We start from the raw sequence: 17,968 nt of genomic DNA on the forward strand, positions 1-17,968 counted from the left end.
TACCAGGAGGTGGTTTCAGGTGACGGAAGAAGTTTTAAATTGGGCAAATTTGGACTGGATTTTGATATCCAGGAAAGTCAAAACTTAGATTGCTTCCCTCCAGGGAAAGCACAGGGAGCTTAGCGCTGCAAGGACCTTCATTGTTCACATACTTTGTACATTTGTTTCTGTAAACAGGACCCTTTGACGTGGAAGTGTTGACAGAAATCTATGTACAATGGAAATAGCGTTTGCCGAAGTTACCTATCAAAATCATGAGCCTGTATACATGCAACAGCAGGAGAAAAACACCTGCATTAACTTTTTACAAAAAGTTAATGGATACTTTTATGAGCATATAGGGTAGGGAAGGTCTTTGCTACATTTAAAGATAAAAATAGGACGGACATAATATTCATCATTACACAATCCTTTCAAACAGCAGGATGGAAGGACCCCATGAAGAAAAACCAATGGCCAACTCAGTGGAAAACTTGAAACATGAGGATATCCACCCCTTGACGTGTGAAAGCTCTTTACAGACAAGGAAACAAACTCAGGAGAATAGATAAGAGACACAAAGAGGCAATTTATAAGGTATAAGCGGCTATAAAGATGCTTGGCGTCTAATCAAAGAGGTCCATGTTAAATCAGCAATGCTGTTTACCCAGTGATGCTCCGATAGGCAAAGCCGTAGAACGCTACTGACCTGTGGTGGCAAGAGTGTGGGGAACAGGCACCCGTACGTTCCCAGAGCCCTACGGTCAAGAGGGGCGTAGCTTTCAACCCAGCAGTTCTAAGAATTTCTTCTGAGAAAATGGTATACGAAGAATTACACGCTTACATAATTGTATTCGAAGATCAGGAAGTTCCCTGGTGGTCTAGTGCGTAGGATTTGCTGCTTTCACTGCCCTGGCGCAGGTTCAATGCCTGGTCAGGGAACTAAGATCCTGCAAGCTATGTGGCCCGGTCAAAAAAATTTTTTAATTGTTTTTAATAAAAAAACATTGTTTTTAAAAAAGGAGATCAAATATATAGTTCAACCATGATACGAAGGAGAATGCAGCTGTTACAAGTAATAGGTAAGGACACAAGATGTCTACCTTCACATGAAAAAAAAAGTTAAAGAGAAAAGTTGGTTACGTGATGTGATTCCAGTTGGCATCTATAGACTCATGCTTGGTTTAAACACAGCATCGATGCCGTTCCCAGAACCACCCCTCCGTGCTGTTTAAACGCTCACCATGAGCTCGTGCAATGAAGGCAATGGTAAGAAGAGTTGGCCCTGGATGGAACTGAATCCCTGACCCCTCAGAGCCTGTCGGCCTGGCTCCTCCAAATAACATCCAAGCTGAGAATCCTCACTTATTTTGCACTAGCCCTGAAAAGTATATCCCGTAGGCCCTGTACAAGCCAGGAGGTTGGACAGAACAAGTCATCCCTAGTCACAGATGGGGAAACAGTCCCAGCTAGGGGAGTTCCTTAACTAACTTCCATAGCAAGTGTCTGGATCTTCCTGCCTAAGTGCTCTATTCTGCTAGAAGAGCCTAAGGCAGCTGCTTCCCCAGCCCCTCCTCATCCTGAGCTATAAGCTTGTCCTCATATGGGGAAGAAAAAAAAAAATTTAGGTAAGCATTAGTTTTGGGGCAGGAGGAGGAGAAATTCTGGTAGTTAATAGTACTCAGTAAATGTTGGCTGTTATGTACTATTCTAAGGATTCTTATCTATTAATTCATTTTATCCAACACCCCTATGGGGATAGGTATTATTCCCATTTTACAGATGCGGAAACCGAGGTCCAGAAGAGTTCAATAACTCAATATCACACAGCTAGTAAGAGGCAGAGCCAGGGTTATAATCAAATAGCCTGGCTTGTATTCGACCAGTATCCTGAAAACAGAAAAGATGGAGCTGGCCAGGGCTGGAGAGTGCCTGCATGGTGTCAAGGCCACGGGCCTGACTCAAGCACTGCGGTTCCCTTTACGCCACTTCTCTAACTCACGCCCTACCAAAGGCCAGAGAGGTATCTGAAACCAAGTTTCACTTCCCCACCAGATTCTCCAGCAGCCAGCTGAACCCAGCCCATTCCGCCTAGGTTGGGTTACCTTTCCCACCCTAGAAGCTCTACATGGCAGCAAAGACCTTTCCAGACCAACAAGTCAGAGATGAAGGTCCGTGTCATACACGAGCAGACGGTCGGCAGCACAGCCAGCACTGGTACTGACCTGTCTGGCAGCCGTGCCCACTATGGCATCAGGCAGCATCAGGGCCAACAGGCTGCCGTTCAGCCTGTGCCGACCACCCCTGTGTGGACCAGTCCCAGGGGCCAAGTGAGTGGGAAGGGGGGCTGGTGAGGGGAGGAGTAGCCAGCATCCTCTATGGGAGGCTGGGAGGCTCGAGGGGGCCTGGGAGGAGCTTGTTCAAGTCAAGGTTAGTTCTTTCGGCCCCGGGAGCTCTGGATTCCCTCATCCACGATGGCAACCGAGTGGCATGCTTCGAGGACGCCCAGTCAGAACTCCTGTGGCTGTGAGAAGGTGACAAGCCCTCACCCGCCATTAGCCCCGCCAGGCTCCCGATTCCCAGCTACTGCTGTTCTCTGACTCTGCCGTGAGTTGACCTCCCCCTACCTTCTCGTCCTGCTTTCTCTGCCTGGAACGCTGCCTTTCCTTGCGGAGAGGCCAAGTCTCCTAAATTCAGTCCTGCGAGGCATTGGACGCTACCCAATAATAGAGGCCGCGATTCTAGAAGGACAGAGCTGACTCTGAAGCGCAAGTGTCTAAGCTGAGAATGATTCTGTCTAGTCACCACAAGTAGCTTTTCCACACCTGCTTTCACTAGGCTTGAAACAAGGGTCTATTCAGCCTGTTCACCTTCTGTTGCCTTCCAGGAGCTTCTGGGCTTGGCCTGGCTCAGGTCCACAAAGACGCCAACCCCTCGGACCAGGGCAACAGCCAACAGCAAAAGAATTCCCCAGAGGCGAGGTCTTGGGTTGCAGCTCATGGTGGAACCTGCCAGACAAAAGGGATCTGAAGGATGGCAGGGCTGGGCAAGGGCCCCTCCAACTCTCTCCCCAAACCCCAGCCCTTGGTAATCACACTGGGCAGAGCTGAAGCTGCCCTTTTGCAGATGAGGTGGACCCCGGCTAGCTTCGCTTAGTTCCCCAATGAATTCAGTTACACCATCTCCTGCCCTCACGATAGCCAGAGCTTCCCCATTTTGTCAGCGCACCCTGGAGGGCCAAGACCTGAGGGGCCTGCCCACAGCCTCATACCTGCAGGCCCCAGCGTAGACTCCCACCTGTAGGAATCCTCAAAGCCCAGTGGCCTGGGAGAGCTCACCATGCTCTGGGCCTGGCAATGTCATTGTGGTGACCTGAGGCTCACTGCCGTCCTGCTCCCCACGTGGCTCAGAAGCCAGGAACAGGCCTGCAGACATGAAAGAACAAAGAACCCCCCTATTTTGTCCTCCACCCTGGACTGACCTGCAGCCCCAGAGCTACATGTGGTCGAGTAAGTCTTTAGCCCTGAGGGGCAGCAGGCAGAGGTGCCGCAAAGGAAGTAAACCTGGCGGGATGAGGATAAGATCAAGGCATGGGGCTGGCTTAGAGCCCTGGGCACGAAGCACTGAGGCAGGGACATGGCGTCTGGAACCCAGCCCAGGTCCACACTGCTGCCGGCCAGGCAGGAGGGAAGAGATCTGGGCATGCTGACCAGCCCAAGCCCCACGAGTTACAGAGTCATAGGTGCTGCTTCCCAATTTGGAATCTGTGCCTCCCTCGTTCTGGATGGCTCACGTCTGCAGTACTGGACCCTGCGGGAGGGAACCGCTCTGCCGTGTAGAGCCCTGGCCCCGGCCTTCAGAGTCCCCCTGGGAGGGCCGACTTGCTCCCTTTGCCACCCGACAGATGGGGAGAGGGGATTCCGAGGACGTGGTGTTAACTGGGCAGCAGGACAGCAGATGTCTAGCGCCCTCTCTTCCTGGCCCTCAATGACCAATGACTGGGGGGCAGGGTTGGGGGGGCGGGTTACCATGGCTTCCAGAAACACAAAGCCACGGGCAGCTCCCAAAAGGTGTAGAAGCAGGGACTTCCCTGGTGGTCCAGTGGGTAAGACTCCACACTCCTAGTGCAGGGGGGCCGGGTTTGATCCCTGGTCGGGGAAATAGATCCAGCATGCGTGCCGCAGTGAAGATCCTGCGTGCCGCAACTAAGGCCTGGCGCAGCCAAAATAAATAAATAAATAAAGGAGTAGAAGCAGGAGGAACTGACCTGAACCGGCACCCAGCAGCGTAACCAACAGGTACCCCTTCATCCAGCAGGCGGGGGTCTCTTGGCTCAGGAAGAGGCACGCAGCTGAGCTGGTTATTCAGCTACCCTCCCAGGTGCTAACCAGTGACATCTGTCTACATCTGATGGAATGTCATGCATCTATTTAAAATATATAGAGGGCTTCCCTGGTGGCGCAGTGGTTGAGAATCTGCCTGCCAATGCAGGGGACACAGGTTCGAGCCCTGGTCTGGGAAGATCCCACTTGCTGCGGACCAACTGGGCCCGTGAGCCACAACTACTGAGCCTGCGCGTCTGCAGCCTGTGCTCCGCAACAAGAGAGGCCGCGATAGTGAGAGGCCCGCGCACTGCAATGAAGAGTGGCCCCCGCTTGCCACAACTAGAGAAAGCCCTCGCACAGAAACGAAGACCCAACACGGTCAAAAAATAAATATAAAAATAAATTAAAAAAAAAAAGACTGGGAAATATTTTAAAAATATATATAGAGAGACATTTGTCTATATTAAGGTGAAAGATTTATATTGTTCAGTAGAACGACAGTTAAACAGTAGTGTGTGGCCTATGGTGCCATTTATAGAATATGTAGACGATCCTAAATGTATCCATACTTACCTTCCGCAGAAGCTGAGTTATAAAAATTCAAAGCAGAGGGACTTCCCTGGTAGCGCAGTGGCTGAGAATCCGCCTGCCAGTGCAGGGGACATGGGTTCAAACCCTGGTCCGGGAAGATCCCACATGCCGCGGAGCAACTAAGCCCGTGCACCACAACTGAGCCTGTACTCTAGAGCCCGCGAGCCACAACTGCTGAGACTGCATGCCACAACTACTGAATCCCACGTGCCTAGAGCCCGAGCTCCGCAACAAGAGAAGCCACCGCAGTGAGAAGCCCGCACGCAGCAACGAAGAGCCAACGTGGCCAAAAAGAAAGCTAATGAATTAAAATAAAATTCAAAGCAGAATTATGCTGAACACATCATTTCTAGAGTCAGAAGTGAGGCCACTCTGGAGCACCATGCCCGGCTCAGGTTAGGGTTGATTGCCTTCACGATCCGGCACTTTCCTTCCTCCCTCTGGAGTGGTTTGCAGGTCGGGGCTCACTGCCCTGCACAGCACTCAGGAAGACCAAGCCCCGTCCGGGGACCTTTGTCCGCATTAGCTCGCAGGGGGCTGGAGGGATTCAGTGACCCGCTCATCCCCGCTTAGCAGACGGGGAGCAGGCAGGAGGAACACATGCTTCTGAGTGGTCCCCTGCGGGCCCTCCAGGAGCCAGTGTCCAGTGGGGCGAAGGTGGCGACGGTGAAGCACTGGTAGTGAGAGTGGAAGGGCAGAGCTACCCTTCCAAGGCCGTCATTCAGGTCCTGAGCTGTCACCGAAAGGACACCTGGGGAGGAGAGAAGTCAAGGAGGGGGAGGGGAGGGGCAGATCCAGCACCACCGCCACTCACCTGACTGGATGGGCCACTGAGGATACTGGAAGGGGTTGGCGCTGGGAGCGGCCCAGTGCAGATGCAGCACCAAGACCAGCATGGGGTCTGTCCTCTGCAGGAGCCAGACCTCCATGGGGTCAGACTCTTGAAGCAGCCCCACAGTGGGGTGGTCCCCCTCCCTGTGGTAGGAACTAAAAGCCTTGTCTGCAGGGAGAGGGGCTCATGAGCTTCGGTTGGCTGTATGTCTGGGAAGTGGGGGTGGGTAGAGAAAGCACAGGGACACCGTACCCTTTTCCCTTGTCGATCTGCAGCTGAAGCCTCAGGGGGCCATACTGGGTCACAGTGGCTGGATGGGGGAGGAAAGAGGGACGCCTGGAGGGGCACGAAGTCACTGGCATTGAAGACACAGTGGATGTGAAGCCTGAAGTCCCAGGTGGAGAGGATGGAGGAGAGAAGACACAGAATCAGCGCATCCAGATTACTGTACTGTGTGGATGCGACATACGAGGCTTGGTCCAGGGGGCGGATGGGTGCTACCTGCAACCACCTGGGTGATGTGCATCGTTGCCCGTCCTCTGCCCACCACGTCTTGTCTTCTCGGGGCAGATCGAGCCTGCTGTGCCAGGCCATCTTCTAGATGGAAAGGCTGGAGCCCCATGGGGCTGACAGATGCCCACCCTGTTCTGAAAGCTCTGTTATCTCACAGACCCGGGTTTGAATCTTATCAGCATTTACTGGCCGGTTAACCTAAGCCTCAATTTCTTCATTTGCACAATGGCGCTGACCCCGTCCCTCCAAAGGCTGTGCTTAAGGATCAAGTGAGGTCACGAGATAGCGCGCTGGGGTCATCCTTGTCCTTGCAGTTGTGGCGGGTCTGCCACTGGGTCCCGTGCGCCTGGCTGGCCTGCGTGGCACTGCACACACCTGGTGGGGGTAGGGGCACGCCGGCACCCGGAGATGTTCTTCAAGAAGAGCTGACCCACCCTACCCCAGCTCCTGAGCGCTCGACCTTCACTTCTACTTGTGGCAGAGCCCTGGGTTCGGGCCTGGGCCAGTGCCCTTGGGGAGGACGTCCTACCAATGGAGACCAGGGCCTGGCACAAAGAAGGTGTCAGTACACACGAGTGATTCCACCCCGACCGGAAGGCCTTTCCTCTGCGGGGACCTCCAGCTCATTCCTGATGGCCTACAGCTGTTTCCCCTTACGCTTCCCTTCTGTGATGAATTCTGCCTAGCTCCCGTAGCTTTTAAATCCTGATGTCCAAAGCATGACAGATTTGTCCCCGGTCCCCCTGGGAATACATAACATTTTAAAGGAAAAGATATTTGAACCCTGACACCAGCAGCCTGCCCCAGCCCTCATGGCAGGAAGGGTGGGAAAAAAAGACATCTGGAAACCCATTCAGTGCCAAGCACAGAATTCCTACACCCCGTGGTTACCATATTAGTTCAGGCTGAGGTTGGCGCCTGGCGCCTGGGGTTCAGAGACAGGTGTGACAAGCTCAGATGTGCTCAGGGGTTACCCCCTGGCATCCTGGGTTCCTGGCTCATTTTGCCACCTGAGTCAGCAGGTGCCGGTGGCCCCTTTCAGTGAGGGGTTCTCCCTCAGCTCTGCCCCACCCCACCCCGTACCCTCAGGGCTTCAGCCCCAGCTATCTCCTGCCTCATCTGCGGCTTTGTAACCTCTGAGGTCAGGAGGTGGCAACGGTCAGGCACAGCCTTGGCTTCTTCCTGGGACCTGGAAGGGGACTTTTCAGCTTGTGAGGCTTGGTTTCTCAGCTCAGTTCCTGGAGGGATAAAGGTGAGGGCTCTCGAGGACTCCGGCCCTCTCAGGCCCGGCTGTGGCTTCCGCCTGCCAGGCGTGGGCAGGCCCGGTCTCATGCTCACATCAGCTCTGGTTGAGAGGCGTTGCCCCGGCCTGGGGGGCCGGTGGTGCTGGGAAGAGGTAAGCAGCTCATCCGAGGTCACACCGTGGGTGATGGCAGAGCTTGGCCGTGACCCCAGATGGCTCCAAAGCCTGTGCTCCCTTCACACCCAAGCCCGCGGCCCAGCCTGTGTGAGGAAGGCACCGTCCCACACGATGGAACCGTGTGGCCCCATCCAGATGCCGATGTTGGACACCAACTGGTTCTGCTGGATGCTGTCCACCTGTAGGAAGAGACAGCTGGGCGAGGCCCTCCCAGGGGGTGGTCATGGGCACCAGTGTGGCCCCCACTCTACCTGGACTGTGGTGTCACAGCAGGTGAGAGGGCCAGCCGTGGAGACCACGGAGGATCCCGCCTCCTGGTTGGGGAGCAGCTGGGGGGCGGTACAGACCAGTTGGACATTGATTAGTGTCCTGCACACCAAGGCTGTTTCGCGGGACACCACCAGGACGAAGTGACTGTTTCTGAAGCACTGGACAGTCACTGGGACGAAGGCAGATCAAAGAGGAGGGTCAGTGCCTTGGGGTTCAGGGTTCATCATAAACACGGTGTGGGGAGGGCCTGGGCGACCGTCAGCATTTGAGGGCTGACCTGGCTTCTCTCACTGCCCTTTCTTGCAGTGGTATCTCCAGCAAAGCCTTCACAGACCAAACTTTCTCATGCAGGCAACAGACAGGCAAACTACCCTCTAAAAGTAGGGTCACCATTTAATTTATCATCCACGCTGGAATGTTCTAGATCTACGGGTAGGGGGACATGTAAAGACAGATTAACTGTTATCAGGCTGGGGCAGGTGGTCACCACGTCTAAAGATCTCTTCTGCGGTCCATTCTGGGGGCCAGGCTCTCCTGGGAACGGGGCGTGGAGCAGTTTCATCACTGGTGAGTGGGGTGGGGGAGGAAGCCCTCCTATTCCTTCAGCATTCAGGGGACAAGGGCCTTGCTTGGTTTGGAAAGTGGCACCTGTGTTGCCATAGTAACAGGGACCCTTTCTGGTGTTGTCATGACAGCAGCCAGCTGATGGGCTTCCTTTGAACTTCTTCTCACTCTGCGGGGGATGTGCCTGGAGGCCACCTGGCACTGTTCCTGAGTCAGAGGGTACCTAGGGCTGGGGACAAGCACGGTGAGGACATGAGAAGGAGCCACATGGGCTGCAGACCTCCAGAGAATGGAGGGCAGTGGCCTCGTAGAGCCCAGAAAAGGGCTGTCAGTTCCCCCGATCCTCAGGAAGTCTCCTGACAGAGTGTGCGCACATGGAGGACTCCTCCGTACCTCCGTAAGCTGGCTTGTCAGCGGCTCCCCACCGTGTTCCAAGGTGCCCCGCTGGGGTCGAGCTAGGGTGGGGTGGGTGGGTCCAGGGACCGTGAGGCAGGGGTTAAATGGGCTAAGCTGTCCTCTGGGGTAGGGCGGAGGGGATGCGGATGAGGGGCAGGAAGTGAGAATGTGGTGGGTGGTGCCAGGTGGGAGTCTAGAGTCCAGGTGTGATCAGGTTTGGGACAGATGATCAGAGTGACCACTGGGCTGCACAGCTTCCACGAACACCCTCAGGTGGGAGCGCCCATCCTACAGGAGAGAGGGCGACGGGAGCAGCATCTGGGCAGAGGAAGGATCAGTGCCCAGGACTTAGCCTTCCTCACCCACCAGCCCGCTGAGTGGCCTTGGCTTCCGATGTGTCCCTGGTCCTGGAGGGGCCTCTCTAGCCTGACACTGTGTTAGGGCAAGCTGGTTCCCAGCCGGGGGTCTCCCCCAGAGCGGTGAGATCCCTACCTTCTCCAGCACATGGCAGTCTTTGTAATTGGCAGAAAAAGACCGCGGGCCCCTGGGGCTCGGCGGTCACCCGTGATGACAGATGGAGCAGCTGTTCACCTCAGACGGGTTCCCAAATTCATCTGGAATGGGGGGAGGGGAGACAGGGATGGAGGGAAGGAGTCACGGATGCTGAAGGGGGAAGCCAGAGGCCGTTGGACTCTGCTGAGAAGACTCCCAACTCAGGAGAAGAAGTACCTCCTAGAGGTCTCCTGCGGGATTAAGGGCCCATAACAAACAACGAGAACAGACAATTAGATAATGTGGCCTCCTGGCTGGGATCCTAAAACAGAAAAGGACCTTAGGTGAAAGCTAAGGAAATGGACTTTAGTTATAACAATGTGTCAACATTGGTTCATTAATTGTAATAAATGTACCATCCTAACGTGAGATGTTAATTACAGGGGGAGCTGTGTGGGGTATATGGGAACTCTCTGTGCTATCTTCTCAGGTTTTCTGTAAATCTGGGACAGTTCTAAGAAATAAAGTCTATTAACAACAACCAGCCTGGTTCACAGACAGGGGCGCTTCCCCCGCGCCCAGCAGAGTCCCAAGCCTTGCTTGTATTAGCTCATCAGGGGCCGTCCTCCGAGGGAGGGGCTGGCCCCGTCCTCAGTCCTCATCTCCTGGAAGCCTTACCGCAGGGTCTGGAGGAGCCCAGCTCAGCCAGCGTTAGTCCCCACAGGTCGTTATAATTCATAGCAGCGGGGAGAGCATGTGGCCTGGTAGTTCGAATCTGGTTCCAGTCCAGCCCCCAGGTCACTTTCTGGCTGTGACCTGGGACACATCATTTTTCTGAGCTTCGGTTTCCCGTTTGTGGATTGGGGTTGATATTGCTTACCTCGCAGGGTGACGGGAGACTGAAAGAGACAAATACTGGGGGTGATAAGTCCTTTGTGACAATGACTGAACACTTGGTAGTGATCAACTTTTACTGCGGTTAGCGCCGAGGTGGGGCAAGCTCCGTGCGTTAAGGGCCCTGGGAGCAGAGCAGGTAGAGCCTGCGAACCCAGAGGCAGGGCAGTTTCTGGAGGGAAGGCTGCCTGAGCAGAAGCAGAGGCGCCAGTGGGCACAGGGGCTGCCGTCGGGGGGAGCGGTATTGTGCCAAAGCGGAGGGGATTTGGGGGGTGGGGAGGACAGGGCATAGAGAGGTGGGGAAACATCGGACTTAAGCTGGGCTGGGAAGGGGAGGAGATGTGGCCGGAGGGGGGCAGGGGCTGGTGAGGTGACCTTCTTGCGGGACGATGGGAGGTTTTCAACTTTTTATTTTGAAATACTTCCATTCTTACTGAAAAGAAGTTCCATATATCCTTCACCCAGATTCCTCAAACGTTCACTGTTAACTTCTTTTTACATTTGTTTCAGCGCTCACCTTCTCTCTGATTGTATGTACGCGCGCACACACATACGCAATTTCTTCCATTATAGCGTGAGAGAGCTGGTTGCAGACGTGACTGACTCTGAACACTGCTGTGTGTATTTCTTAAAAAACAAGCAACCACAGTTAAAAGATCAAAATCAGGGATTCAACCTTGGTATGACACGACTGTCTAAGCTATGAACCTTATTCAATTCACCTATTGTCCTCATGCTTTTACAGCAAAGGAGAAAGATTTTTTCCCAGGCCAGGTCCAGTCCAAGGTCAGGGTCATGTTCCTTGGGCCTCTTCCAATCTGGGACAATCCCTCTGTCTGTGTCTTTCATAGCGTGAATACTTTTGAGGAGTACAGGCCAGTTATTTTGCAGCATGGCCCTCATTTGGGTTTGTCTCGTGTTTCCCCTGCTTAGACGCAGTTCATGCATTTTTGGTGGTGTATGGGTTGCTAGGGCCACCAAAACAAAATACCATAGACTTGGTGGCTGAAACAATAGAAATGTATTTTCTCACAGTTCTGGAAGTTGCAAGTCCAAGATCACGGTGTCAGAAGTTCGGCTTCTTCTGAGGCTTCTCTCCCCTTGACTTGCAGGTGACCGCCTTCTCGCTAAGCCCTCACATGTGCGCATACACTCCTGGTGTCTCTTTATGGGTCCAAAATTCTTCTCCTTCTAAGGACACCAGTCTGATTGGATTAGGACCCACCCTAATGGCCCCATGTTAACTTCATCACTTCTTAAAGACCCCATCTCCAAATACAGTCACATTCTGAGGCACTGGGGATTAGGGCTTCAATATATGAATAGAGGCACAGTTCAACCCGTAACAGGCAGCAACACCCCAGAGGTGATGTTGTGTCCTTCTAATTGCATTCAAACCAGAGGCTCATCGTAGGCTTGTCCTATTACTGCTGATAGGTCTTTGATCACTGGGTGAGATGGGGCTGGCCAGGTTTCTCCACTCTACAGCTACCGTGTTTCTCTTTGGAAATAGAAAGTATATTATGGGGACATATTTTGAGACTACTTAATTATCCCGCCTCTCAGCAAACATTCACCCACTGGTGTGCTGGTTCTCCAATCCATCATTCCTTCTGTCAATACATTGCTTCGCATTCTGTTGTAACACAGAGCTTTCCCTGATGGGGGGTTTTAGGTGCCAGGGAGAACACCAGACAGAGGAGTTGAGAGACCTGGATTCTATCCTGCATTCACCTCTCAGGAGCCAAGGGACCTTCCCCATCTGTAAAATAGGCATGGAATTAGATAATACTCAGAGAGGTGTTTTCTAACGGATCACGGACCTTACTCGTGAGGAAGGCGTCTCTCCCAAGTCCCTGGAAAGGCAGAGAAAGAGCAGGGGATCTTCTTCATGGCCAAGGGCAGAAGGATGCCTTTGAGAAAAGTGGTGCTGAGCTGTCCTGGAGAGAGAGGGCCCTGAGACCTTGGTCATGACTCTACATTCTCGCAAAGACTCACGGGCACCAGAGCTCATCTGCCCGATGCTGGGTGGCCTCAGCCTGCAGCGGCTTGAAGCAGGGTTTCAGTTCCCAGCCAGGGATTGAGGTCAGGTCACGGCAGTGAGAGCGCTGAATCCTAGTCACTAGACCACAAGGGACAAGTGGCCAGGTACAAAGCCCATCAGCTGTGTAGAGACGAATTTCCATATAGAGATGGAAAGTAGTGAAACAAGGAAAGTGTTTATTAGGAGGAAAAGGGTTACGTGTGGATAGACAGACGGGCGGGCTGAGAGAGAGAGAGAGAGTCATGCCCTTGTGATAGTTTGAATCACTTATATGGGGCATTCCTTCCCGGTTTCCTTTGGCCAATCATCTTGCTTTGCCTGGTTCTGAGGCCGTATTTAGTTTATCTCAGAGTCCTCCCACGTGTGCACACGCATCTCTTAGCCAAGATGGATTCTAGCGAAGAGAGCTATGGGTAGGTTGACATCACTTACTATGAGATGATGCCCCCTCCCTTTTGACCTCTGAGGAGCCTTTCTGCACATGTAGAGTTGGGAAGGACTCCTTGACTTCAAGAATGAGGAATATTTGGTCTTTTATCTCTTTTCTGGGCATGGCTCAGCTATTCTTTTTTTTTTTTTTTTTTGTGGTACGCGGGCCTCTCACTGCTGTGGCCTCTCCCGTTGCGGAGCACAGGCTCTGGACGTGCAGGCTCAGCGGCCATGGCTCACGGCCATGGGATCTTCCTGGACCGGGGCACGAACCCGCGTCACGTGGGATCTTCCTGGACTGGGGCACGTGGGATTTTCCTGGACCGGGGCACGAACCCGCGTCCCCTGCATCGGCAGGCGGACTCTCAACCACTGCGCCACCAGGGCTATAGCTAAGGGCTATTCTTTTGCTCTTCATCTTGGAGTATCTGTCCGCAGGCAACAGACTCTGGCTGCTCAGCCTGGGGCCCATCTATCTCCTGCCTCAAGCCTGAAGCTCCAATGCTCACCCACTAGAGACCTTGGGAAAGTCACCTACCGGCTTGGTGACTCCATTTCCTCATCTGTATAATGGGGCTAATAAGGGCACAGAACTTGTAGGGTTGCTCTGAGGATTAAATAAATAACCCATGTAAAGCACTGAGAACAATCTGCATGTGGTAATCATTTGAACGTGCTAGTGATGAAAACCACCATAATTTTTTATGGTTGAGGACAGAGGGTCAGATCAGGGTGACTTGACTTGGAACTTTGGCTTCCCTCTTGGCCTCTTTCTAAACCTCAGTTTGTTTATCTCTTTCTCACCTTTTTAAACTTAGTCCTTTTTATTTTTGAAAATTGGACTTGAGTTTCTGAATCTGTAAAGTGGGATTAAAAATAAGGTCAAGGGTCTGTCCTTGTGGCACAGTGGTTAAGACTCCACGCTCCCAATGCAGGGGGCCCAGGTTTGTTCCCTGGTCAGGGAAATAGATCCCACATGCATGATGCAACTAAGTGTTTACATGCCACAACTAAGGAGCCCGCCTGCTGCAACTAAGACCTAGTGCAACGAAATAAATAAATAAATATTAAAAAAAAATAAGGTCAAAGTCACTGAGGTTCTGAGAATTCCATGTCAGTTCTCCACCCCATCTGTTTTTTTGTTTTTTGTTTATTTTTGGTTGCACCAGAAGGCGGTGGAAATCCCCAGACCAGGGATCACAGATCAAGCCCGTGCCCCCTGCAGTGGAAGTGCGGAGTCTTAACCACTGGACCATCAGGGAAGTTCTCACCCAATCTGTTCTGCTAATAAAAGCCAGGGATGGAGGGAGGGTGCCAGTGGAGGAAGGGGCCTTTCTAGGCTGGAAAGACAAGGCTGCCGGGGAACGGGATACTGTGATTTATGATAAGAAATATATATTTGGTTTTTGTCCCCATCCTGGCAGAGCTCCTAAACACACTTGGAATTTCCTGGGAGGAGAGCAAAACAAAGGTGTCTTTTGTTATGTTGTTGAGGTTCCTTTAGGAAGGCACCTAGCGATGGGGGCTTGCTGCCAAGGGAACCAACCACATGGTTAGAGGATTAGAACACATCCCCCCTTCCCCACCTCTTGGGAGGGAAGAGGGGCTGGAGATTGAGGTCAATCACCAACAGCCAATGATTCAATCAATCATGTCTATGTAGCGAAGCCACCATAAAACCCTCAAAGGACGAGGTTCAGAGCTTCCACTTTGGTGAACATGTGGAGATATGGAGAAAGTAGCACCGAGAGAGCGCGGAGGCTCTGCGCCCCTCCCGTACACCTTACCCTGGGCATCTCTTCCATCTGGCTGTTCCTGAAAAACGTTTCTCTGAGATCTGTGAGCTGTTCTAACAAATTAATTAAACCCAAGGAGAGGGTCTGGAACCTCAGACGGATAGCCAGTTCAGATCAGAAGAAGAGGTGGCACCCGGACTTGTGATTGGTGTCTGAGTAGGGGGAGGGGCCAGTCTTATAGGACTGAGTCCTTACCCTGTGGAATCTGATGTTATATCTCCATGGAGATAGTGTCAGGATTGAATTGCAGGCCACGCAGCTGGTGTCATGGGGAAAAACCCCACACAAAATCCTAGGGACCAAAGCATGTGCGGGACCCAGCAGGAAGCAGGTCACCTCACCCCAGGGACTTGCAGACAGACCCAGGGGAAGCCCTAGCCATGGTCCCTGTGTCATGGGGAAGAACAAATCTGACTCCATATTGGATCTGTTTCTTTTACTTTAACCTTTGTGTTCTTTTGCTTTTGCTACAAGTTAATCACTAAAGGGATTTTGCCTATAAGCTTCAATTATACATAATGGCCCATCTCTGGGAACCCTGCCACCCAGGCAATGAGTGTTAAGCTAAAATCCCTTTGTTTAGCTCACAGGAAACATCCTGACGGAGCCCACCTGTGAATGGCTGTAGGAAAGAAGAAATTAACACATCCCCTCTGGAGTCTGGCTGGAACCAGGAAGTGTTCGACTTTACACCACCCCACACACACACACCTTTTGGTATAAAAGAAGCCTGAGTTCTAACTCAGGCAAGATGATCCTTTGGGACACAAGTCCACCATCTTCTTGGTCTCCTGGCTTTCTGAATAAGTCGCTAGGCCTTGCCCCAACAATTGGTCTCTCAGTTTACTGGCCTGTCCCGTGGCAAACAGTACGAACTTGGACTTGGTAACATCTGTGGATCCTGCTGGCTGCAGAGATGCTTCCCGGAGCTCGTGGACCATGTTTAACAGCAGAAAGTCAGCCCTACTTATCCTGCAGAGCTGATGACAATGAACCTCAGAGAGTCCAGTCATCTGGGAAGTGCTGGGTTCTGGTGCTGGAGCACCTTCTTCTTCTTCTTTTTTTTTTCCTGGTTTATTTATTTTTTACTTATTTATTTATTTGTTTAGGCTGCACCACGTGGCATGCGGGATCTTAGTTCCCTGACCAGGTATCAAACCCATGCCCCCTGCAGTGGAAGCATGGAGTCCTAACCACTGGACTGCCAGGGAAGTCCCTGGAGCACGTGCTTCTGAGTTCCAGCTCTTCTGCCCACTGGCTGAGTGGCCTTGCCTGGGCCACTCAACCTCTCTGTTTTCTTCTCTGGGAGTGAGTAAGATAACAGTCCCTACCATCCTGGATTATCTGGGTGCAGCATATATATGTAATGCATATAAAAAATATATATGTATATATTTTTTGGTGAGGATTAACTGGTATACATGTGGGTCTGAGGAAAGTTATTAGTTAATAATAACAGAGAGTTGCTAGTCCCCAGGGTTGTACCCACCACAGGTGAAAACAGAGTCTGGGAGAATTGCATCAGGCCATGAGTAACAGTGGACCCGGATTGGTCACCGTGAGGAACTGGGGGTTCTTTTTGGGCCTAATCTCCAATACTAGAGACTCACACTGTGCAGCAAACGTTCACTGAGAGCCCTCCCACATGTCAGGCCCTCTGCTTGGCTTTGGTGATGAGGAGGTAAAATAGGAACTGTCTCTGTCCTCCAGTTGCTCGTGATAAGGGTGGGGAACAGTTGTGTGAAAGTTACCATGGAGGGCAGAGGTGCAGAGGCAGGGGTGTGGGAGGTAGGGTCTGAAAGGCTCAGCAAAGTCTTCCCAGAGGAGGTAACCTCTGAGCAGCATTTTGAAGGATGAATAGGAGTTCACAGAGAGGCCAAGGGAGGAAGTGGTATTCTAGAGCAGGGAGCAAACAGCACAAGGGGACAGAAACAGCCTGGTATGTACAGGGTGTGGGGCTGCAGTGACGAATGCTGACTGATGATAGGAGGTGACTAGGGAGAAGCAGAAATGAAGGTGGAGGCACAGGCAGGGCCAGATCACTGAGGGGCTTATTGGCCATGTGAGGAGCTAAGCCTCCACCTGTGGGTGATGGTGGCATTAGGGTGCTCCACCCGGTGCAAGGTGTCATGTGGGGTCCTGCCCCTCTGCTTTGTGTGGCCAACTCCAGGGCCTCCCACGTACGGGAAGCTGGAGGGTTCCAGGGCATGCCTCACCTGCTTCCTGTTGTGCATCTCACTTCCTGTTTTATTGACTCTTTAAAGAGGACAGAAATGAACATGAAAGCCTGCTTCCTAAGGCAGGGCCGGAGGGAGAAAGCCCTCCTGGGCTTGGCCCCATGGCTGGGGAGTAGTTGGCCCATTCCCTTGACTGTTCGTTAAACACACTTGATGCCATGATCATTCTCTTGGGAGCCCAGAGACACTGATGATCACAGAAAGGGGTCTTGCCATAGAGAATGGACTTGAGGACACGGGGTGGGGGAAGGGTAAGCTGGGGTGAAGTGAGAGAGTGGCATGGACATATATACACTACCAAACGTAAAACGGATAGCTACTGGGAAGCAGCCACATAGCACAGGGAGGTCAGCTCCGTGCTCTGTGACCACCTAGAGGGGTGGGATAGGGAGGGAGATGCAAGAGGGAGGAGATAGGGGGATACATGTATATGTATAGCTGATTCACTCTGTTATAAAGCAGAAACTAACACACCATTGTAAAGCAATTCTACTCCAATAAAGATGTTAGGAAAAAAAAAAAAGAAAGAAAGGGGTCTTGCAAGATGAGTGGGGGAGGGAAGAGGCATTCCAGGCAGCAGCAGCCGCGAGTGCAGAGGCTTGGAGGTGAGCCGAGAGGAATGGGGCAGGGACTGGTGGGCGGTGTGCTGGATCCCGAGAGGACTTGAAGGCTCTTTGAGAACCTGGACAGTTCCCACAGGCAGCAGAACCCTGGTTCGTCTCCTCCAGGGCAGTACGTGTGGTTGATGGGGAGACAGACCTGACTTTGGCTCTTTCAGGCTCTGATGTCAAGTTGCAAGCCATGGAGAAGGCTGTGCTTCAGGGCCTATGGCCTGTGCTCTGGGGTGGCTGCATCTTTCTCCAGGTCCTGGGGGGGGGGTCACTGGACAGCCCCCCCTCCCCCCCCCCAGTGCCACCAGGACCCAGCTGCTGCTCCCCGCTCAGAGTGCACCAGATGCAAGGAACCCGAGTTCTCCATCCCAACCAAACCAGCAGCATCAGCATGCTCTGGGGAACTTGCCAGGAATGCAGATGCCCAGGCCGCACCCCCAGACCCTCTGGATCACACGCAGTAGGGGTGGGGGACCCAGCAGTCTGGACGTCACAAGCCCTCCAGTAGATTCTGAGGCACATTCAAAGTGGGACTGGCTGGTCTATTTGCCAAGGCCCTGATCATGTCACTCTCC

At 52.7% G+C, this 17,968-nt stretch overlaps 1 protein-coding gene across 1 annotated transcript; it reads right to left on the reverse strand.

Moving 5' to 3' along the window:
* Positions 1 to 447: 447 nt before the first annotated feature.
* Positions 448 to 10,121, reverse strand: ZP1 (zona pellucida glycoprotein 1). Its single transcript, XM_049713422.1, is given in 14 exon segments — positions 448 to 2,987; positions 3,251 to 3,351; positions 3,430 to 3,547; positions 5,512 to 5,627; positions 5,629 to 5,646; positions 5,706 to 5,895; positions 5,975 to 6,042; positions 6,044 to 6,118; positions 7,757 to 7,831; positions 7,892 to 8,099; positions 8,579 to 8,638; positions 8,641 to 8,723; positions 9,453 to 9,504; positions 10,061 to 10,121. Coding segments are annotated over 14 exon segments (1,380 nt in total). The 3' UTR covers positions 448 to 2,832.
* Positions 10,122 to 17,968: the final 7,847 nt, after the last annotated feature.

This window comes from Orcinus orca, chromosome 8 (assembly GCF_937001465.1).
Source record: "Orcinus orca chromosome 8, mOrcOrc1.1, whole genome shotgun sequence".
NCBI lineage: Eukaryota > Metazoa > Chordata > Mammalia > Artiodactyla > Delphinidae > Orcinus > Orcinus orca.